This window comes from Abramis brama (assembly GCF_963993115.1).
Source record: "Abramis brama genome assembly, chromosome: 23".
Classification (NCBI taxonomy): domain Eukaryota; kingdom Metazoa; phylum Chordata; class Actinopteri; order Cypriniformes; family Leuciscidae; genus Abramis; species Abramis brama.
The window spans coordinates 15,359,231-15,382,968 of record NC_139985.1 but is presented as its reverse complement, the minus strand read 5'-3'; the positions used below and the strand labels follow the sequence as shown (position 1 = coordinate 15,382,968).

The 23,738-nt window shown below is 38.0% G+C and overlaps 1 protein-coding gene across 19 annotated transcripts; it reads right to left on the bottom strand.

The window, feature by feature from the left end:
• Positions 1-1,131: 1,131 nt before the first annotated feature.
• Positions 1,132-22,859, bottom strand: dido1 (death inducer-obliterator 1). Of its 19 annotated transcripts, none has more exons than XM_084101183.1 (17): positions 22,739-22,858; positions 20,562-20,605; positions 18,603-18,716; positions 17,363-18,269; positions 15,091-15,436; positions 13,517-13,735; positions 12,786-12,999; positions 9,401-9,971; positions 8,686-8,845; positions 8,407-8,523; positions 8,160-8,315; positions 7,774-7,930; positions 7,151-7,637; positions 6,907-7,054; positions 6,727-6,816; positions 6,389-6,584; positions 1,132-5,309 (listed from the first exon to the last, which is right to left on the bottom strand). In XM_084101183.1, exons 3-17 carry the CDS (start codon positions 18,682-18,684, stop codon positions 1,624-1,626), a joined length of 7,536 nt encoding a protein of 2,511 aa, XP_083957309.1. In that variant the 5' UTR covers positions 18,685-18,716; positions 20,562-20,605; positions 22,739-22,858; the 3' UTR covers positions 1,132-1,623. The 19 variants fall into 19 exon arrangements, with proteins under 19 accessions (XP_083957309.1, XP_083957322.1, XP_083957324.1 ...); XM_084101196.1 differs by having other exon boundaries at positions 9,401-9,968; XM_084101198.1 differs by having other exon boundaries at positions 13,517-13,732.
• Positions 22,860-23,738: the final 879 nt, after the last annotated feature.

The window sequence follows — 23,738 nt, the reverse complement described above, 5'->3', positions numbered from 1 at the left end:
CATGAAAATGCAATGTAGATAGTGCAAATGATATTACAAATCTGTTATTTGTTCCCGATCAAATAGTTTTGACTGAGGGCAAAGTTAAGTTTTATAACTTTATATTTTTATTTAACCTTTGTACTTTGATTGAATTGTTGGCTTGTCTGTTTGCTATTCTACAAACTTTGTATTCTTGTATAATGGCTTATTGTTCATTAACTAATATTGTTCAATAAATAAACATTTTTATTAATATTTATCCTGATCTTGAGAAATGGTCTGTGTGTTATTGGTGGGGATTTATCAGCAGCTTCGTTGCAGGTTACATTGACTTAATTTATGAGGCATGGGTGAGCTTCCATTTACCACAACTAATGTGTGTAATGACTGTTTATATGTGAATAAAAGCCTAAATTCTGTCTGTCTGTCATATAAAGCGATCACATCTCTTCAGAAAATTTGGACTAAAGCGCTCAATTCATATGGATTAGTTTTCAATCTCTTCACAAACTTTTTGAAGCATCAAAGTAGTTTTGTAGACCACCAATGGAGGGACCGAAATCACTCAGATTTCATTAAAATTATCTTCATTTGTGTTCCGAAGATGAACGAAAGTCTTACGGGTTTGGAACGACATGAGGGTGAGTAAATGACAGAATACAATTTTTTGGGTGAACTAACCCTTTAAGTTTTACTTTAGTTCTCAAGTAAATTTAAACTGCAAGTTGCTTTTAATGTCATACATAAATTGACCATACTGAAATAATTGTCCTATAAAAATTATTGTGAGATTTAGCCAGTCAGTTTAGGATTATGAAATTATAGTGAGAGGCCATATAGTTGAAGCAGTCTAATTCAGTGGCTTGCATGAGGTAGCAAAATGATTAAATCACTAACATCATCTTTACCTGATACTAAAATACACAATCTTTTCATTTTTATGGAAAATCCTGACAGTCTTGAACCAACTACATTCTAACAAATTTGCAAAGAATTTAAATATGTCCTGCTTGACATGCTCAATTTAGAACCATTTAAAGAGCAAGTTATTTTTATCCATACAATCTAACCTACATACAAGTTAACCATGTATAAAATGTTCTAATCTAAACTATTTAAACTTCTCAATCTTAAAAGAAAACAAAAATATGTTTTACAATCACAGAATTTATTGAACAATTGAAATGAACATTTGGAGTGCCTTCAGGTCAATCAATAACAATAGCCGTCAGACATATTCATGAAACGGTGGTTAAGCTTTTACCATAAAGACCTTTTCCTTTAAACAATTTTAAAGCTATATGGCTTATGACTTCTCTATTTAGAAAAAAAGTAGTTAAAAACATACCTGTATATACACAAACATACATATTTACATGTCTTGTTTTTTTTTAATCTGTGAAGATCTGTGAAGTTTTCATTAAAATAGCAGTACAGGGAGAGTGTATGTTGTGCTGACAAAATTATCACCACATAAGAAGTACACCTGAAGATGTTATCAACAACAAGGACTTGTAAGTAAAAAGCATAAAATATTCAGCAAGGAAAGTACAAAAGGGACTTTCAAACGCAACGTTCAAACCCATGCAAATTTAGAAAGAAACAAAAAGTGTGTCAGTCAACAGTCAAGATGAATGACATTCATGATGGGTTTTCAGATTCTGTAGACTTTGCCCTTGAGTTGTCAGATCTTTCTTTTCTTTCCTCTTTCTTTTCTCTGCTCCTGCTTCTGTCCCGTCTGTCTCTGTCTTTCTCTTTGCCTCTGTCTTTGTCCCGTTCTCTGTCCCGATCTCTTCTCTCACGGTCTTTTCCACGTTCTCGATCCCGACTCCTTGAGCGTTCTCTTCTCCTGTCTCTATCTCGGTCACGGTCTCTATCTCTGTCTCTGTTCTTTGCTCGGTCTCGGTCATGGTCTTTTCGGTCTTGATCTCTCTCCCTTTCTCGGTCATGTTCTTTTCGGTCTTGATCTCTCTCCCTGTCTCGGTCATGGTCTTTTCGGTCTTGATCTCTCTCCCTGTCTCGGTCATGGTCTTTTCGGTCTTGATCTCTCTCCCTGTCTCGATCATGGTCTTTTCGGTCTTGATCTCTCTCCCTGTCTCGGTCATGGTCTTTTCGGTCTTGATCTCTCTCCCTGCCACGATCTCTGTCTCGATCCCGGTCTCTCCTCTTGTCTCCATCTCCGTATCGGTCAGACTCTCTCCGATCCCTCTCCCTACTGTGTTCTCTTTCCCTTTCCCTGCTGCGACCCCGCTCCCTTTCTCTTTCCCTGCTCCGGTCTCTTTCACGATCCCTTTCTCTGCCCCGTTCATGCTCATGTTCCCTGTTCCAGCCCCATGATCTTCCACCATGTCCACCTTCTCTGTCTCTGTCTCTCCTCCTATCCTCAGACAAGTCACGCTGCCTCTCTTCAGACATTCTTGAGGGGGCATCTCGGTCACGCGAACCACCATCGAATCTACTTGGACGGTTATGTGGCTCTGCACTATCTCTGCTGGAACTGCTTCGCCTCCTCATTTCAGGTGAGTGACGTCTCCAGTGGTCATCGCGGTGGGTGTCTGGGCTGTGTCCACCTATACGACCCTGTATTGGGATGGGACCTTCAGGTGGTGTTGGAAGCAGAGGTCCACGAACAGGTCTAACATCTCTAACATCACTTGGGCTATCATCATTGTAGTTAAATCGTGCTGGCGGGCCAACAGCTTCCTTATCATAATGTCCTACTGGTGGACCTCTCGGGCCACCAAACTGCTGAACTGATGGTCCCCGGTGCCTTTCAAAGTCTTGAGATGAAGATCCCCGTGGCTCCTCAAATGATCCCCTGTGTTGAGGTGAACCACGGAATTGGTTTTGAGGTGGAAATCGCTGTCCTGACATTTCACCTGTAGGACCAGGAGGTCCTCTTCGTCCATCAAAGTGGTTTGGAGGTGGTCCCCTAAAAGGAGGCCCGTGTGAGGGTATCTGGGGCTTCTCTATTCCCTGATGATAAGAGTTCCCACCATCTTCAAAATGATCACCAGGCCCTCTTGACATGTTAGATGGAGGGCCATGATCCCCAATATTATGAAGCGGAGGTGGGCCTCTTGGCCCTGGGAAGTGGGATGGTGTTGGAGCTCTATTAAAAGGATTTGGAGGGGGACTGGGGAATGGTGGAGGTGGGCCCCTAGGTGCAGAGAAGCTAAAGGGGGGTGGAGGCCCATTAAACCTTTGTCCATCAAAGCTGGGAGGGGGTGGCCCGGGTAGTGGAGGCCCTGGATGTGGCCCTCTTGGTCCAATATGCTGAGGGGGCATTGAATTCATAGAATTATCAAAGATCTGAGGAGGAGGACCTCTCTGACCAATTGGTTGGAATGGAGGTGGTCCTCTTGGGGTAAAATTTGGAGGTGGTGGACCTCTTGGAGCAGCATCAAACTGAGAACTGCTACCCCACTGATTCTGGAAAGGTGGATATGATGCAGGTAGTGGATACTGAGAATGATCATTATCCCCACGGGGAGGAGGTGGACCTTGCATTGAGGGAATCTGCATTGGCGGAGGGAGATGCATGGGTGGTGGAACAGTCATTGGTGGTGGGCCTTGCATCGGAGGTGGACCAAGAATAGGTGGAGGCCCAATTGGAGGAGGAAAAGCCATAGGAGGTGGAATGTTAGCAGGGTTTGTTGTTGGTATATGCTGTATATGGGAACTGTGAGAATCCATATAAGATGAGTTGTCATGGATGACATCTTGTGGCACTCCTGAGTGTACAGATGTAGATAAAGTACTGATTGTTGAAATGTTATAATATGTGGTTGCAGTGGTCTCAATAGGCTGCCCAATGGATGAAACTTGGTCAGCTTTTAAAATAGACTGTCCAATGGATGAATCAGGTTTCAAAATACTGGCAGAATTAGGCCAAACCTCCTCAAAACTTTTAATCTCAGATTCAATAGGATCATCCTTCGTTTTGTGTTCCTCTTCAGGTTCGTTTTCCATGTAGCTTTCCACTAACTCTGGGTCAATCTTTTCTCCTAGTAACGGAATAGAAACTTCTGTGCTCTCTATATCAAGAAAAGGCACCACTTCACTCTTGCTTGCTTCCTCCTTCTCACTTTCTTCCTCAGACTTAGATGCTTCTGGGTGCAGGATGGCAGGCTGCACCGAATCCAAGGTGGCAGTAACTTGCAATAGGGGAATGTCTGCAGTTGCATCCTCTACTGATGTATCTTCAGTAGAGTCCAGCTGTGCAGTTTGTGTGTCTGCAGCTGTGCAAGTTTGTGTTAGTGATGTCTCTATCACTGTAGCTTCTTGTGGAAATGTTTTATCTGTAGTAACAGGAGATTCCTCCTCTGTCTCTGTGGAATCAGAAGTCTGTCTTCTATTTGCAGCTGCCTGTCTAGGGTCTCTACTCTGCCTTGGGTCTCTTCTCTGGTTAATAACTGGAGCAGCTGAACTCTTTGCCACCAACTCTTCAACCTTTTTACCAAGCTGCAGCAATTGACTGTTAGCTAACAGAGATGTAACAGGCTGAGAAATCAAAGTCTCTGGTATTTGCTGATGAGCTGCTTCCTCGTGCTTCTGTTCCTCAATTTGTTTGTCTTCAAGCACTTTTTGATGCTCAGTTAATTTTTTACCACCTGGATCAACCCCAGCATCATTAAAAAGAGAGTCATCCTCAGGGTCATAAGCGACATCATCTATCATAGAGGTGACCTCTGTTTTATTAATGACAGCAGATACTTTTGTTGTATTATGGGTATTTTCTGCACCATAGCCAACAGCTGGGTCATATTCTTCTTCGGGATCATATGGTCTATCGTCCTGCACTTCTACTTCTCTACCCTTGGCTACTGCAAACTGTTGTACTATTGGATCCAGCATGGGCACAGAGACATCTACAGTACTTTGATCTGAAGGTGATAACGAGACATCAGAATCTTGCTTCTTCTTACCAAAAAGTGTTTTCAAGATAGTCTGAAGTGGAGTGGCTGTAGATGGTGCTGAGACATTGGAGGATGGAGAATTACTGCCTGTGCTAGTGCTGACACCAGGTGCTTTCACAGAGGAGAGTATGGAAAACACAGAAGAGATAGAACTTAAAGACTCAGAGGCACTGAAGGGTGGAGGGGTGCCTGGGGGAGTTGTGCTTATGGCATCCAGACTAGATCGAAGAACTTTGTCCTGTTTTATTTCAGATTTAGCAATAATGGATGGTTTTGGAAGGCCTGTCTCATCATCTCTTAGAGTTTTAGAACGTTTCTCCTCATTCTCCAGAGGGGCCCCAGGGCGCTTCTTGTCCTTCTGGCAAATCAACAACCCCAGGAGGAGATTGGGACGAGCTGGTTCCAGACCTGCAAAAAATGATGAAACATTATTTCACATATAAGTGTTCTATAGATCTATGATTAAGGGATCTTTAGGATATAACACCTATATACATGTTAAGAGGTAAGAAATACACATTAAGAGAGCTTGTTCCACATAATACAAACTGGTAACACGAACTGTTAAAACTTACCTATACCAAACTTATTCTTATGTTAGTTTTTTTAATGTACCATCCAAATTATCATTGTGATGCATTCAATTAGTAATTACCACACAAGCTTTGTTAATTTAGCATAAATATTCCCTTACACACCATAAAAGCTCTTAATTATATAAAATATATAGATAGAACAGCCTTTCATTATTAACAACACTGCTCATGTTTCTTCCTTTGGCAAACTTGTGCCAATAATGACAATTCTAATCAACAAAACTGTATGCAGTTTGTCTCAGGATCATAATCACTCCTTGGGCAGGTCAGACGATTTACTTGTTTTCCTTATAAGACAGGATTATGTCCAGAATATAACTTACCATGGTTGCCATGATATTACAGCTAGTCCAACAGCAGACAGCATAAATGGCAGCACTTTGATTTTGAAGTGTAATTTTCAGTGAGATGGCATTAGTTCTATGCCTTAAGTTATACATTACATTTATAGGTAGTCTCTTTGAGCAACTCCATTATTAAACACTTGTTCTTAAAAAGAATTATGAACCTGAAAAAATAAGGCTAAGACAAAAATATCTAGGACATCGAACTTGGATTCATGATTTATTTTATTAGAAAGTCATAAAATACATGACAACTTGCAGACAGAATTAAGAACACACCAAAATAAGCACACAAACAACTTTGTCTGGAAGAAACTCATTGCATGAGTTACATTTTGTAGCACGTTTGATATGGCCAAGAATTGTTTTCCATTTTGTAAATTGTGGAACAAGCTTTCCATTTACAGAATAAAGAGTTAAAATACAGACAGACTTTAATCATGCTTACCTTATGTTAACAAAAACAGTTTTTTATTAAAAGTCTGGGGAAGACACTAAGATGATTCTTTAAAAAAAGAGATTTTATAGTATCCTTGTACATGCTTACCTGGTCCATCAAATGGCAGAAGCTTTGCAGGAAGTGGGTCTTTTGAGCTCAGAGGGATGAGGTAAAGGTCTTTAATGCGTTTGTTGCTGTTTGCCACTACTCCAAACCGTTTACGGCTACTGAAATAAGAAAACAGAGAAACATACGCCACCTCCTCCTCTTCAGTTGCTGGATGGAAACGAATGAGACTCAGTTCCTGAAAATATAAAACTCAGCATCAAAAAACAGAAATCACAATGATGCACCTGAATAAAGTGAAGTACCATATAAATTGGGTTGACTTTCTAAGTTCTGAATTTGATTCTAGTGCAACTGAAATTTGTTTTTTCTTTTCATACTTTTGACAGCGAAGTCTTCAACTTTCCCACATAATCCCAAACAGTGTGTGGTGATATTCTACCGCCAATATGAATGGTGTCAGGCAAGTCCTGCAAATAAAATGAAAACAGTTGTTAAAATGAATCGATAACTCAACAACCTACTATGAAGACCTTTAAGAAAATCTTTAGAAAACAAACCTCCTTAATATGCTCAAATGATCCTGAAACCATATAGGCTTTTGTGACAAACTTGGCAACAGAGTGCATGTTTATGAATCCTTTCCACATCATCTCTTGTCCAGACAAGAACAAAGCAGTTTCACCCTCAGGAGTGGGCTCTGACACACTGATGCAAATACAACAGATTTACAAATATTACTACTTACTAAAATGATAATGTAGAAAGAAAAGCATTTTACACTAAATGTCATATATGCTGCACCTGGTAGTACTTGAGCCATAATTGCGCAGATCTTGTGAAGAGGCTGGTTTTGGCATCACAGTTCTGGCTAGAGATGCTGGGGCAGGAGGGGGCATAGGCAAAGGACCTTTTGCTTCTACAACTACAGGTTCAACAGAGATAGAAATATTTGCTGGCATAGCAGGAATATCAGGGACTATGTGAGGCACAGATGACCGGTGACCAGCAGTACGAGGATCCCTTCGAGTTATTGTAACGGAAGAGACTGCTGGTACAGCAGCAGTGACTGGGGGCTGAACCACAGGAAATACACTGCTTGAATCCTCCATCACAGATGTAGAATCAGGCAAAGGCATTTCAACACCAGAAAGAGAGGAAACTTGAGGGAGATCAGCAGGGGATTTGGATGGTCGTGGCTCTGGTTTAGACTTAAAAGACGGCTCTGGCTTTTTAGGCACAGACATCTTGTTTTTTTTAGATGGTGGTTCATCATCTGCAGACTTTTGGCCTGAAAAATTAGCAACATGTAACTTAATTATTAGCTGTTAGACAGATCATAGGTGTATATAATACAACCAGTAGTAGGCACTTTCCAAGAAGCCTTAAGGGTATGTGACTTTTAATATTTGGTGATATAGTCCCACCTGTACAGATCTTGCAGTTCAGGTCAAAGAGATGAGCCCTGTGCTCTGCTGTAGTGTCTTTCAGCATAATACTGAAGATATCCGGCATTGAGCTGCCTTTACCAGCATTGACTGGTGCTTGCTGTGCAGAAGTAGGCCGTGTGTCCTCTTGGGAGTCCTGCTCAAAACAAGGACAAACATAGAATGAGAGGGTCAATGAACACTTTTATACTTTAGGAAACTATTCTCATCCAAGTGAAAGAAAAGACAAAATAAGATCAAGTTGGCAGGTGTGAGAACAAATTATGCATTCAGGGAGTCGCTTTAGGTAAATGAAATGAGAGCGGGATTCAGAGAGGTGTGTGGAAGAAAAGACAGAACAGGAAAGCAAGAAAGCCAGCACTTACAGCAGCAGAAGCCAAGTAGGGAGATTGGGAAGTGGCAGGCATACATACATCTCCATCAGACATAGGAGGAGGAGCTTCCTCCATGTCTACATCTGGGGGAGCACCCTCCTGTCTAGATCCACTTTTGGGCTGGGATCTCCCACTTAACTCCAGACTCTTTTGGAAAAAGAACATAAGTATAAGCAAAGAGCATGAAAATAGCATAATTTTATTGGAGTTCATCCAAACAAATTATATCTTGTTTTACCTCAGAGATCTCAGATTTTCTCCAGTCTGACATCTCCTTGGAAAGAAGTTCTTCTGGACTCAGTCTCACCAGCCTAAAAGGACTGATCTCGCCACCAATCACACGATAGAACAGGCCCTGCCACACAGCCAAGTAAAAAAAATACAACTCTCAGCATTGTTACATCTCACAAAGCTACTAAAGCTCAGCATTGTTACATCTCACAAAGCTACTAAAATGCATATGTACATTACAATTGATCATAATTGTCTCTAATAAACATACAAAAAAGTATCTCACCTTGTTTTTGGGGTCCTTTAGGTTAAACATAAGGGACCTGTACTTGTTCTTGTACTTGTTATCAGTGTTCAAATAAAGGTTAAACATCTCCTTCTCAATGCTGACGGCCAACTTTCCCACTTCGCTCTCAGACATGGAGAGATCATCACTGTCACTGACTCTGTGGCACAATAATGAATTTAAATATGCAAATTATTGGAATGACATTAAAACTCATTTTATATAAAATATTTAATCACTATTCAGGAGAACATTTAAAAGGCAAACATTTAAACCTATTAAAAAATGTAATGTAAATGTTAATGTTCTTGTTGTTGAAAATGTACACAATTTATATAATGAGCGAATACATCATGAATACATTTTCCAAACTGTTTTTGTCTTATCCTGAATCACTATGGTATGCCTAAAATAAGTGTTTATATTCATACTAGTTTAGACAGAACAGGACAACCACACCAGAGTAACCCAGTACTGGCGTGACCCATCATGCACATAAACAGAGCATGCATTTTGTTAATTAACCACTACGGCACTTAAAGTTACATAGTGTACCTTTTAATATTATTCAATTAGAAGTTCATCTAAATGATTTTCCATTTTAATGTGTATTTATTTCTTATTTATGTTTACCATCAGGTTACATGCTACAATAGTTCATGAGATAAAAATGATCAGCACAAAGTAAACGTTCTACCTCTGAATCATCGCTCACCTTTTATACAGGATATCAGTCAGTGATCGTCTGATGTTGGATCTCATCTGGTTGTTGGGCGGTGGCTGAGGAGGAGCAGAAGTGGCAGCGGGCTGGGTTGGTTTAGGCAATGGGTGTTGGGTGGATGACACTGGGGAAGGTGGGGTTCTAGAGGTAGGAGAGGGACCAGGCTCTGCAGACTCCTTCGGCCCTGCCTGTGGCTGTTTTTTTGGGATAGTAAAGGTGCTTTTGCCAACACGAAGAGCTCCAGAGGCATGGTGGCGAGATCCGGGGGGGCCTGAAGGAGATAAAACCGGAATTGGTGGTGGTGGAGGTCCCGGCTTCTTCAATTTGCCCTGCGGTATGGGCTGTTTTCTTAACTCTCTGCCACTGCTCAAAGGTGCTGCATTTGTTTTGCCTTTGGGAAGAGGAGAGGTGGCAGCAGCAGCCTTTGTCCCCTTGGAGCCAGGAGACTTCTTCCCACCTTTGGGAGCAACATTTGTAGCAGGGGGTTTCTTCTCAGCGGATGCAGTCTCCTTCTCTGGTTTGACCTCTTCATTGCCCTCCTTTTCTTTGTCTTTTTGGGGAGCTGCTGGACAACAAAAGGAATAAAAGGATTCATGAATGCAGAAATGGCAAAATTACTCCAAATAGCTCATTTGGTTAAAAAAATAAAAAATAATTGGAGTGTGAAATGCACAATTGTAGTGCCTTGCCTTGAAACTGTAATAATTTTCTCAAGTTACTGAATATGAAGACCACCATTACCAGTTCAAGAATTGGATTAAAGACACAAACAACAAAATGTTGAACATGTAAACTTTATTTTAGAAAATATTTTACAATCATCTTTAAGCAAGTTTAAGGACTACCTGACTCTCAGACCAGTCAGATGTATTTGTATATATTTAATTATATTCTTTGAACAATTTATCAATCATAATAATCAGCAAGTGACTAGGTAGCATAATGTACCAACAAACTGGAGCACATAGCAGTTATTATTTGGTATGTAAATTTACATGTATTTTTTTAATATATGGCAAATTTGAAGAAAAATACAAAGGGTTCATACCACATGAGCCAAATTAAGATTCACTGCTGCCTTGTTTTTAATAATTTTCCATTATATATCACTAACCAAAATAAATATTTTTTTGGGGGGGGGGGGAATCAATTATATGAATTAAAATGTTGAAAGTACTGTTAATGTGCAACAATACAGCACATTGAATATATAAAGAATAAAAATGGAAATCGTGATGTAATAATTCAAGGAAACATTACATAAGGACTTTATGGCCTGGTTTCACAGACAGGGTTTAGATTAAGCCAGGATTAGGCCTTAGTTAGGACATTTAAGTAGCTTTTATAAACGTGCCATGGAAAAAAAAAACATTACTGGTGTGCATCTTGAGAAAACAATAGCACTGACATTTTAAGAAATGTCAGTGCAAGACGCTTTCAGTTCAAACATGCATTTTAGTCTGAGACAAGGCTTAAGCCTCGTCTGTGAAACCAGGAAAGGATTAATATTTTACCAGCTACATAAAACAAATTTCAAAGTCAATTTGATTAGAGATCTGAACATATAACCAGTGTACAATAAACCACAGTGGACCTAAGCTCCCTTGTATTGCAGTAATGCATCCTTAAAAAGCACTTTCAAGTGAAGGTACACAATGTACTACAGAACATCAGAGTAATCCCATTCATGTGTTATTCTTATCAGACAAATTTCTCCATATCTTGATCAACACTAAAAGCAGAAGACAAACAATCCAAGGAAACCTTATGTAAACTAATGTCACATTCATAATGTCATTCATCCATTTTAAAAAAGCTGCTGGGACAAAGACAAAAAAAATGATGGCATTATTTTTGATTTTCTAATTCATAATTTCAGGTATCAAACAAACCCCACATTAAGCTTAAGGTGTTCTCCTTTGTTTTTGCATATGGAAAACTGAAAACTTGCCCTTTCCAGTAATCAATCATTCCTACTAGTGCAGAAAACAAAATTCAATCTCTGCATCAAATCAACTGCATTCAGCTTTCAACAAGTACACTAACCTCTCAATATGTAATTTGTTCATATTTAAATATGCAATAAGACAAGAGTATCAGCATTGTTCTACATTCTGTGTATATGTATAAACAAAGCTAGACATATCCCTGTGTGCTGCAATAATGAGGCATGTGAATTCTGTCGTTGTCTGCTGTGGGGTGATAATGATGTCCTCAGCTGTTCTTCATTACGGTTCGTCATTACATCAGCTTACTCTCTGGGCTCTCGGACTTTTCTGAAACGCCACAGTTCTTCTCTCAGGCCGGCTCCAAGGACTGTAGGCTTCTTATTGCAAAACACACTGTGACATTTAGCGGAAGGCTGACAAAGGCCAAAAGCAGGCAGAGGCCATGACATCCCATGTTGTCATCCAATAAACAGACTTCTCTCACAATTGAAGCACAGGGGCAGCAGAGTATTATCCGCAATTTCACTTTATTTTGAATGCCACTTTGTCCACTCAAGATTTATAAATGCAGTGCATGCAAGTCAAAGGAAATATCAAACTAAAAGCTGTTAGTTAAAAAGTTACATGTCTTCATTATTATGTAAAAGGACTGTAGTCAAATGTCCATGTGATCAGAGACGTTCTATTCTTAGTCGGGGAGGAGGGCAGGAGAAAAAGACACCAAAACCTACCTGATCAGGTGTGCGGTCAGTACAGCGTTTCGGATGAAGTTATTGCCCCGATGACGGCAGAGATTGGAGATAAATGGCAATGGTATTCCACACATTGAGAAACTCAATTCACATGCACATACATTGTAGATGTTTATCAGAAAGCTTTACAAAAGCATATCATGGCAAGGCACTACAGTTTGGGCTCAGATCCCTAGGATCTAAATTTCTAGATCACTTTTTTTAGTGCCGGAGAAAGTTAGATAAACTAGATTAAGTACTTATAAATAGACTGTAAAAGTACTTATAAATAGACTGTAAAATACAGTCTTTATGCGTTTTAGATCATAAATACTTACCATATTTATCTTATTTTAAACTTACCTGTTCTGGATCTCTGAATGACCTGATACAGGTATTTTTCAAATATTAGCATCTTGTAGTGTTACTTAAACACTGACAAAATATTTAAGATGTAGCACAGAGTGTCCAGCTTAAAACCATAATTATAGCTGTGCTAAAATTCTGGCGCTAAAATCCTTTAAAGGCACGTAATTTCAATTTCAGTCCAATTTACACCAGAAAAGAGCTGCTATTTTTAGATCTTTGAATCCCCTTAGGCTGCAACAATTTCAATCAGTTGTTCTTGACAGTTCAACACCCCCATCATTGGTAGAGACAGGTCAAAAAAATGTGGAAAACCCTCAGAGAGATACATACACGCTTTGTTTAACACAGATGCTGATATGGGTGTAGTCTTTTCTGGCGTTACTGCAATGTAATTATGGTCACTGGACCAGGATGACATGGCCGGAGGGGGCGGATGCTCCTCTGCATGCTTGTCTTCATCATCATCCTCTTCCTCAGTCCCAGATTCTGACTCCTCCTCCTCCTCACCTTGGTTAGAGGACCTCCTTTCTGGTCCAGAACTCCTCTATAGACAAGAACAGAAAGCATTGTCAGCATTAAAAAAACTATTTAAAAAAAATTTAATAAAAAAATAATATATATATATACACAGCACATTGAATATATAAAGCAAAAATAATAATAATATATATATATATAAAAAATAAAATAATTACATTTTTATTAAATTGCTTTTTTTTAAGACATTGAGGAAAAACATCAGCTATTTCACACTATTAAAAATGCAACAATAATTTTTACATTTAGAGCAAAATCTATTGAAAATAGAGAATTAAAGATTTAAATTACCTATAGCTTTATAAAAAAAGAGCAAATACAATACCTGTTTTCCTGATTTATCGTACACCTGAATTAGCAACTACTGGATTAAAAACTTTTCAATTTACACCTAAACACTAATGTAAGTGTATCCTCATATAACAGTCATTCAGCCACAACCCATGTGTAAAATAATTTCCTACCATTAAAGCCTTAATAAAATGAATATTGCATGATTATTATTAGGTGGCTATTAATAATACCTTCTGTGGTGATTTATTTGTGGTCTTTTTCTGCATTTTGGGTTTGCCCCTCTCTTTCTGTTTGGAGTCTTTTCCATCCGTGGTGATGATCTTCATGGCGGCTGCGGCATGTCTGAGTATGCAGTCGTTCCCACAGTAGACAGAGTCAGGGAGGGCATCTCTCTCACAGCCAGGGCCGATGCATTTTGGGAGGGAAGATCCCTCAACTGCAGTCACCTGCTAAAAACTCAGGGATGTCAAACCTCTGTGGCCACTACATTACAGCAGTAGATCTACACCATTTGTAGCGTACTTTTTTTTTTTTTAAAAGCAAGCTAAACAGTAGTATTTTTCCGCTATCAGTTTTAAAAATGGAACTTAATGTGGTCATGTGACAACAATACATTGCATCTAGTTAAAAATGCTTACTTAAAAATGTCTCAACATTCTGTGTCCTGATCAAATGAGTCAAAGATGATTTTGGCTAATATTAACTCCAAGGTCATCCACGGCATTAGAAATAAAGTCAAGTCATTGCATTGCAGAATACAGTATCCAAAAGCAACAAGCTCAGTTGTATACTGTACATTTTGGCGACTCAAGTTGCTCATCTGGGTATTCAAAAGATATTATATACCGCAGCAATAGTAATAGTAGCATGCTAACATGCTAACCCAAACAAAGTCACAAGACTTGTGAATATTTTGAATAATGATTTTTGTTTTACTTTTCAGCATTAAAAAAACAAACAATTCAAACAAAAACCATAGAATTTTGCAATTATTGTTAAAAGATATAGAAAATACATAAGATAGCAAAAAAGATGAGCAAATATTATGACATCAGATAATTTAGAATCAATTATTAGACTTAATAGTATTTAGTCTTAGCATATTGTTGATTTCAAAATGTATTTTAAGTGTGGCTCATTTACAGACACCTTTTAGTTTTATTATTAATGAGGCAATCTCTTTATTATTACATTCATAAAAAAAGAAAACTTACCATCTCTTAATATTATAATTAGATGCCTTTAGGAGGAGAAATTCAAGTGATTTGGTTGTTACAAACCCCCATTTATATTAGCAGGAAAGGTATTCAGTTGAGAAAACAACATGAAAACCAATAAAAACATTTTTCATGCTTTGCACTGGTGCTAAAAAGTGTGGTTCTCAAATGTCGTCGCTGCCATCTGATTTCCTTTTGATGTTTTCCTAACATTAGATAATTTTGTGGCCAAACCTGGTAATCATGCTTACATTATACAATGAAACATTGAAAAATCACACAGATATGATAGCTTTAAAATTTGCTAAATGCCAAATATTGACATAAAAACAAGCAATTGTATGAATAATCTGAATCAGATATTGATGTTGCAATTTTACATTAAATTAAAGTTAAACTTAAGCATTTTAAAAATGTCACTGATAATAAAATCCTGTGAGAAAAACTGTCGAATTTCAAGCATGGAAGCACCAAGCATTGATAACTGTATCCAGAACCTGTATTCTTCAACACCATGAAATCAAATGTGTAAAAAAAGAAAAGAAAAAAGTGCAGTATTCAAACTCATGTTTCATACGTAGACATACCGGCTGGAAAATCTTTATTTTCTTTTTCCCACTTGGATTGGTAGCCTTCTCGATCCTGCCCTTGATACCCAGGTCATCAGAAGCTTTCTCCTCTGTGGTGGCTGCAGAAGTGCTAGATGCTGTAGTGAGACCGGTCTCAGTTTTACGAAGGCCAGCTACTGGCCGTTTGCCATTCTCTGCAGCTGCTGTGGAGGAGCCGGACTTGGAAATCTGCCCCTTCTGTGTGTAGCAGTTTGGACAGACATAGTCCTCTCCATTTCTCTCCATCAGTCGGCCACGTGCCTCAGAGATCCCAACGCAGTCGCCATGAAACCACTCCTCGCAGCGATCGCAGCAGATCATGAACCTATGCAAACAATGACCAAACACCCTCAATAATCATTAAATCCACAAGAGACACAACCTCTGCTGACAAAAACAGAAAGCAAGCAAAGACAGACAATCTCTGCTTCAAACAAACACATGCCACTTTTTTGCATCTTGCCTGATAAGGACAGTGTGTAATAATATTCAAGTGTTAAATGAACTACTAACAAAGAAATCGGATGGACCAATACAGAATTATGGAACCTGTATCAATCATTCTTGTCAGGATACTCATCATTTTGACCCTTTCAACTTGGGCTTAAAACACTTTCTGCAATCTGACAAACTCCTTACTGCTGATGATTTATGAAACACAATAATTATAGAAATCAGTAAAAACAACACAACTTAAAAAGTATAGGTCATATATCATTGGAAATTAGGGTTGCACTACATATGTTGCTTTTCCTTGCTAAAACTCAGTTATAACTAAATGCACTGGGTGGCGCTGTGGAGCTGGTTAACAAGTTGATTGTATTGATCACAGAAAGTCGTCGTCTTCGATCAAAATAATTTTACTAAATGACCTTACTAAATGGAATTACTTTTGATCAAATGGATCAACACGTCGTGTAGAAACATTGTGGGGTGAAACAGATTTATCATACATATCACCACCATGAAATCACATGAAATCCAAACACCAGTCGAACGAGGAAAGACATTCACAACTGCAGGTAAGCGCAGTTGTACCCAACGAGCCGTGAAGATAACTTATCTGTTAGCAAAATGATCGAGACACGTGCTTCCTTAAAGTTTCGTCGAGGGAGACAGGTTTAAGAACAGAAAACACAAAGTGCTGTAAGAAACTTTGCTTAGCACACCGTTATCTGTGTCCCTGTAGAGTCTTTCGGATTGCATTTTCGCTGCATCCAGCCTTATTGTTATCAGACTGAGGAGCCAACTTTCACCTGAGCATGTGGATATTCGTTTTCCTCAACATGAACATGTGAAATAATATAAACACAATAACCGTATGCTGACTCGATAACTGGCGCAGTCTGCTTCAGCTTAAATGCTTTCGATCTGTATATTATTTTGTTTACACACATCATTTAATGTTTTCAACTAAAAGAATACCTCAAGATGTAATGAAAGCTTGTTGTGTAAATTTGCTAATCATGTACTAAAAATCTGTACTGGAATGTAACACACATACAGTGTGTGCCCCACATAGATCAATATATCTGCTGGGTGAAAACACCCTCAGATGCACAAGTCAATCAAATACAGATGTCATTTGTGTCAAACTCATACTTATTATGGGCAATGCCAATACAGTTTAGTTTTAAGATGTACTTGACACCAATAACTTGCACAAGACCTAATAGTTTTAGCACACAAAACACTTACTAGCACTCATATTGATTCCTCCTTGGCTTGATAAAAGACTGCTTAGGCTTTCTGTGAAACTCATGATTTAGTTTTAAATACACTGGGCGATACATGTGCACAAACTTACAAGGTATAAAAACACTTGAGTTTTGTTCCTTTGTACTCTCAATCTTCTGCTGATCACACTCACATAAGAGCTCTTTTTATATTTAGTACATACTTCACAGTGTAAAATCTCTTTAATTATTTTATGTAAGTGATAAATACATTAACACAAAAGTGCATAACATTAAACAAACTGCATATACTGTATATAATTAATATGTATACCAATATTATTAAAACTGATTTCATTAATATTCTTAGTCATTTTATAATACGTATATTTATAATAACTTAGATATGTAAAAATATGTATTATATACATATATACATTTTAAAAATCTCAAAAACATTGTTTCTTAGTCTTTTTTCTCCACTAAATCTACATGCATCAGTTCAAATTTAATTCACCCAGAATCCAGCATATCAGCTAAAAAGTATCTCATGCACCTTTAACAAAGACACGTACCTTTTGTTGTGTTTCTGCCTGCAGATGCAGTAAAGTGCATTAGGGTCATAACCATCACTGTCGCAATCACTGGACGATGACTCATCATCATCATCGTCATCATCATCCTCCTCCTCCTCCTCCTCATTCTCTTTCTTCTCTTTGCGGAGCTTCACTCCTACTTTGGGTTTAGTGTCTCTTTTAGAATCTTTACTGACTGCTCTGGTAGGACGTCTATTTATGGACTCATTTGAGGACTTCTCTTTGCTCTTATTACCCTCCTCCACATCTTCCTCTTCTTTCATCTCAACATCCATCGCTTGTTCCTTTTTTGCTTCCACATCCTTTCCGTCTTCAGCACTGGCCTCAGTCTCGACGTGTTCTTGAGTCTCTTTCGTTACTTCACTTTCAGCCTCATCTTCGTTTTCAGAGCTGCCATCATCACTCACCGAGTCTCCGGCTGTTTTAGGCGTCACTGCCCTCCTCGCCCTTCCCCGGCCCCTTTTCTCTGGTGAGGCCACTTTCTGTTCCTCTGATTTGGCTTCAGCATTTCCATCAAAGCTGGCCTCGGAAGCAGTTTCAGCATCGGTTGGGGTCTGGGATGGAGGATCCCCTCCCTCAAGTCGGGAAGGACAACTTCTCCTGCCCGTTCCTCTTCCTCGCTTCACAGTGACCAGAAACTCTTCCAGTTTGTCCGTGCGCTTTGCCTGCCTGCCGCTACGACGCACTGGGGCGCCCTTGCCTTCTGGAGTCTCCGCTGCCATTTCTCCAGGGATTTCCCTCTTAGCAATGGTAGTCCGACGAAAGCCCCAAGTCTTCTTAAACTCGCGCAAGGGCTTTGTGGATTTGTCAGGGTCCTCTACTTTGTCTTCACTAACATCACCTTGGTCTTTTTGATCTTTGACTTGGTCTGAGACTGATGTTGGTTCTGTGTGTGAAACGTAGCAAAATTAATTGACAATAAATGTTTAAATGCTAGAGATATGCAATTTGATTCACAAAACTCTGATATGTACATCCAAGCTGATAAATCAATCAAAATGCAGGTGCAATATCAGTAAAAACATGTTAATTGATATGGTGTGACGTCACACCACACATTGAAAAAAAGCTTTTAAAAAAAAAGCTTTTAGCCATTTAATGTTTTCCAGTGCATGCACAGAATATAGGAACTCTTAAATCTCAATGATTACATCCTGTTTCAATAATTTCCCAATTTGAAATCCTGATTGGAGTCAATGGTGGAGTGGGCCGTGGGTACCTTGTGAACTGGTATCCACAGGATCCTGGCTGGGCTCAGGCTCATGGGCTTGAGCCAGCTCAGGGCTCACACTCTCCTCCATAGCAGAGAGACACTATTTTTCAAACAGAATATCTATAATTAAGAAAGAACAAAGATTTAATGGAGAGCACAACTCCCAAAGAGTATTACAAATTCCTAAGCGAATAGTCTTCTCAGCTGAAGCCTTGTGGAATCCTAGTAGAAGGTGCCAATGAGTCTTTCCTTTGGATGTGCCATGCATGCATTTAGTAAATTGTATTGAGGCCTATAAAAAGGATTTAACATGCTTGAGATGTCTAAAAGTGCTCCATCCTTGATCTATTGCATTCAGAGTGTAGTCAAATTAAAATACACTATATAGAATTTTAAGGATGTGTAAAATATTCTCTAAACCATTTAGACAAGAACAAAACCATGACACTGATGGAAACTATTTCTCTTCTTATTCATACAGTGCACACTGGGCTTCTCTCAACTAAAATCACATTAAACAAATATTTCTAAATATCTTAATATAATTAATATCTAGAACATGTTCAAACTGTATAATTCAGAGAATGACGCCCCCTGAATCTTATTACACAAAATACTGGTAAAGTAAAGAACACATCCGAATACACAACTTTGCATATACAAATAATACTAATATTAACCATTTCCCACAAGTAAATTCCAAAATGTACTCACAGCATTGTCAATTATACAGTAAAACTAAATAGTTTATGAATTGTGTAAATGTTGCGTAAAATATGTACACTGAACTGAACATATATAAACACACACTAAAGTTCAAAAGTTGTTTTGTTTTTTAAAGATTAAAAAAAAAAAAAACTTTTATTCAGCAAGGAGACATTGAATTGATTAAAAAAAAGAAGTTTTGCCATGGCAAGAATAAAAAATTACATTTTAAATTACACTAAAATAGAAACAATTATTTTAAATGTAATATTTCATAATATTACACTTTTAGCTATATTTTATTTTAACTACAAATGCAGCCTTGGTGAACAAGACTTCTTTCAAGTCTACACACACACACACACACCACAAGAATTAGAATCAAACAGAATATCACATCAGTGGAATAGTAGTCGAAAATATTCCATAAAATTATTTTATTCTTAAAAAATAAGTAGGATCAGTTGAAAACATATTTACTTAATTTATAGACAAAGGTTTCATCATAAAAATTTTGTGCATTTTGAGTTTGAATATATATTTTTCCTGAAACTTCAACTTCTGAAAAGGACTAAAGACTAATCAATACACTCTTTCAAGTAGACATAAATAGACATGCATATATCAAGTTTGTATTACTACTGAAAACCTCCACCATTGAATTGTGTATTTTAAGTTTCATACAACAGTGTAATACATTTATTACATTGGGTATTATTCTAGTAGTCTAATTATAATGCACTTTTGAATTACACAGTCAATGCATTGAATTTTCATCATTCAGTTTAATTCATTTGACATGTTTACACACTAGGAATTAATTTCATATTACTATGCAAAAACTACTTTGGATTATTTTGAGTTTCATACAATTGCATGTCATCTTTGATGGACTCTTTTTGTATGATGTGATAGTTATATCAAATATATCTGGTTTAAGGCTAACAGAACTCAGCATGATGCAGCATATCACAATGAAGATCATTTTATTGGCAAGAGCTGCATTAATAATGCTTAGGCTAATAAAGGCTGTATACATCTTTAACACTGCAATCTAGAGAAAACCAGACCTGCTTTAAGAAGACACCTGCATTCTCTAACATGCATTTGGCAATGGAGGTAAAGTGGCATAAGTCATATTTATAAGTTTCCAGGACACAATTACTGTCAACCATTCTCACTACGATAAACAGTAACAGTAGGACTTCAATTGTCAAAAAACATGCAGTCTCTCATATTAACAGTAGTGAAATGCTGTACCTGTTTGCTATGATGACTGGAACTCTTCTATTTAAGATACTGATCTATAAACAACGAAAAGAATAGTTAATGAAAACTTGACCTCTCATGTTAAGAAGGTCAACTCAATGTGCTAGGTTGTCCTTTCAGCACAACATAACTCTTTTTCTGTATGTAATCTATGTTCCTATTCAGCCAGTTTAGTCCAAGTTATACAAGAAAAATAAAAAATAAGCTCTCCAATTATGTACCAAAACTGCTACACAAGATCAACTAAACAAAAATACGCAAGTTTATGTCACATGTTGCACACTGTTGGTAAAAAACATTGGATAGATGTCTAAGAGTGACATAAATTGCTAATTATTATGTCTACAAATCAAAAAAATTAAATAAAAACTACAGTTAATACATTTGCAAAAATAACCAGTTTACCTGAATAGAATAAGCAAATGGACATTCTATACAGAATTAAATATGCTATATATTTGAATCCTTACTAGCTCAAACACCAGAAATATTCATCAACTAGGCCACTGCAATAGACCCAACCGACTTAAGGTTAAAAGCCAGTATTACTAAAAACACGTCATGCATTAACCAAAAATAGTGAGATAATACAAAACACAACGAAAAGAAAATTTACGTTACAAATGTGCTTAAGGCCTAGTTATTAAACGTGCCTGAGATCCATAAAATTACCCTTGTCTAGTGTAGGCCTGATTTAAGGAAAGATGAGATTTTCAGAAAGAGTGGTATATTTTTGAATACAGCATTCCTGCACACTACATTGGTGGTAACGTTAATAAATAAGAAATGCAACTGTGTGCGCTGCAATGGCCGCCCATAGTAACAAGCAAGTTAGCTACACGCCAACAAAACTGACACGAGCAAGTCACCAAACTATAAGCCCTAACGTTACTTGCTGTAAAATACACATAAGCGTAGTAAAGAAAAGGCGACAAAATGAGGTAAAACAAAAGCTTCCAGGATTAAATATTGAGATTTGTTACTTGCCCGTTAGCTTTAGCTAATAGCTAGCGCACGACCTCCACTTCACTGTCTCTTACAGAAGAAATCATTTTACTCCTGCTATTTTGTTCCTTAGACTTATACATAAGAGTCTGTAGCGTTGAATATTACTGAATATAGTTCTGATTGGACTGCATGTAGCACTGGTGCTAAATCTAACATTTCTGCGAATCGGTTCTTTCGAACAGCCCTTACTGCCGTTTTTCGTCATCGAGCAATGACGCCATCACGTGGTTCCTACGTCCCGGCGTTCCAATAAAACATTATTTACGTATATGTTGCTGATTATGATGTTATTGATAAGTATGCTTTTTGTAGGTGTATATTATTTAGTGTACCAGTGTCGCGAGGGAATCATACAGACTACTTTCATGAACCGACTCGCCTGCATGTAGTAAGAGCACTGGTAGGTTTCGGTCACGGAGAGCTGCCACGTGAGAAGCGGTTATAGTCTACACGTAATTTTTTTATCATTTAAATGACAAAATAATTGAGAGAGATTTCATAAGTATGCATTACATGCTAAAGATTTTAAATATTTAAACAAGTTTTCAAAAGTATAGCCTATCACACATATATATCCGTATCTGCAAGGGCTAGCTTTCCAATCCTTCCATTCATGCAGAAAAATACAAAAACAAACTTAACATTACGATAAATTAGACTTAAATAAAAGCACAAAAACATTGTGCACCACATTAAACGTTAGTGCAGAGAACCGCACACACCCACTTTGTCGACACAGTACAAATCAAAACTTCACTGCATAAAAATTCAATCACAGTTTTAAAAGACGTAAGTAATGCAATCGGGTAACGTTACATAGCAATATATAAATGCTTAAGAAAATAACGTACAGTCAAATTGTAATAAAATAAGATTACCATACATAAAACAGGCATGCGTTTAAACTCACATAGCAACAGCTATTAATCAAAATACAGCTGTTTATTCTTCTGCCCCAGGTTGGTTTTCTCCATCTGGAATAATCTTTTCTTATCGTATCAAAATAAATACGGAGGCTCGTGGCGCCATTACTGGAGCGCGAGTTTCACTGATGTAAATAATATGACAAACTGTGTCTGCATCTCTGCCTTTTATTAAGCACAAATGAACAGCGAAATAGCATGCACTAGTGCTCATTACAACTGGAAATGCATACTTACTTGTTATCATTAATGTCGTTTGGCGTACGGTCAATGCAACGGTATGACCTCCATTTTCTTTTCTTGTTGATGATGGCGGCGAATTTTTGCCCGTAGTGCTCCAGTCCAGATAGCGTGAGACGAAGCACAATCCGAAGTTGAAGTTACAATGTAGGACAGCGACGCTGTGTCGTGGGGGTGAAATTGCATCATCCTCAGATATCTGACATGCAGAAGTGCGCCCTCTAGTTTTCAGAATCAGAATAGGCCTATATTGTCAATATGCTTACACTCATAAGGGATTTGTCTCGGTGACAGAAGCGCACATTCTGAATGACAACAATTAAGACAAGGGTAATAAGAATAAAATAAATGAATAAAAGAAAAATAAATATATAAAAATAGACAAAAAAGGTCATTGACAATGCAGGCCCTACCGATAAATAGGCTACAATTTTATAAGGGAATGTGATTAAGAGGTATGATATCCTAAACTGATAAAAGTATAAATAGAGTTGGGTATTGCAAGTGTTCTTATTGGAAACTGGGAGCATTTAACGGTTCATGAGGTAGATGGCCTGAGGAAAGAAACTTTTCTTTTGTCTGGCTGTTCAGGTGCTCAGTGCTCTGTAGCGCCGACCAGACGGCAACAGTTCAGAGAGGAAGTAGCCGGGATGTGAGGGGTCCAGAGGGGTTTTTCCAGCCCTTTTCCTCAGTATAGTTTTTGGAGTGTAAGAAGGGGTGTACCGATGATTCTCTCTGCAGTAGTCTTCTGACATCTGAATTGGTAGCTGAGCCAAACCAAAGTCCCTTTCAGGCAAATCATTTCACTCGACGGCCATCTTTGAAACTCCTCTCTGGCAGCTGTTTCAGACATGCAAGTACAGATCCTATCTCTTTGAATGGGGAAACATCAAATTCTCCAAAGCTGTTCACCAAACTTATAAGATTACTTTTCGTATTTGAAATCACCATTGAAATCTGACAACAGCTGTATCATAAATTCTTATTGCCGATTGGC

Bases quoted from the DNA above. Each gene is read 5' to 3' on its own strand.
- dido1 (XM_084101183.1), bottom strand. From the start codon at position 18,684: ATGGAGGAGAGTGTGAGCCCTGAGCTGGCTCAAGCCCATGAGCCTGAG. The intron at 13,736-15,090 runs GTATGTCTACGT...CTGAGTTTTTAG, and splicing joins AAATAAAGATTTTCCAGCCG to CAGGTGACTGCAGTTGAGGG. The intron at 6,585-6,726 runs GTATGAAAAGAA...TTATATTTTCAG, and splicing joins TGAAGACTTCGCTGTCAAAA to GAACTGAGTCTCATTCGTTT.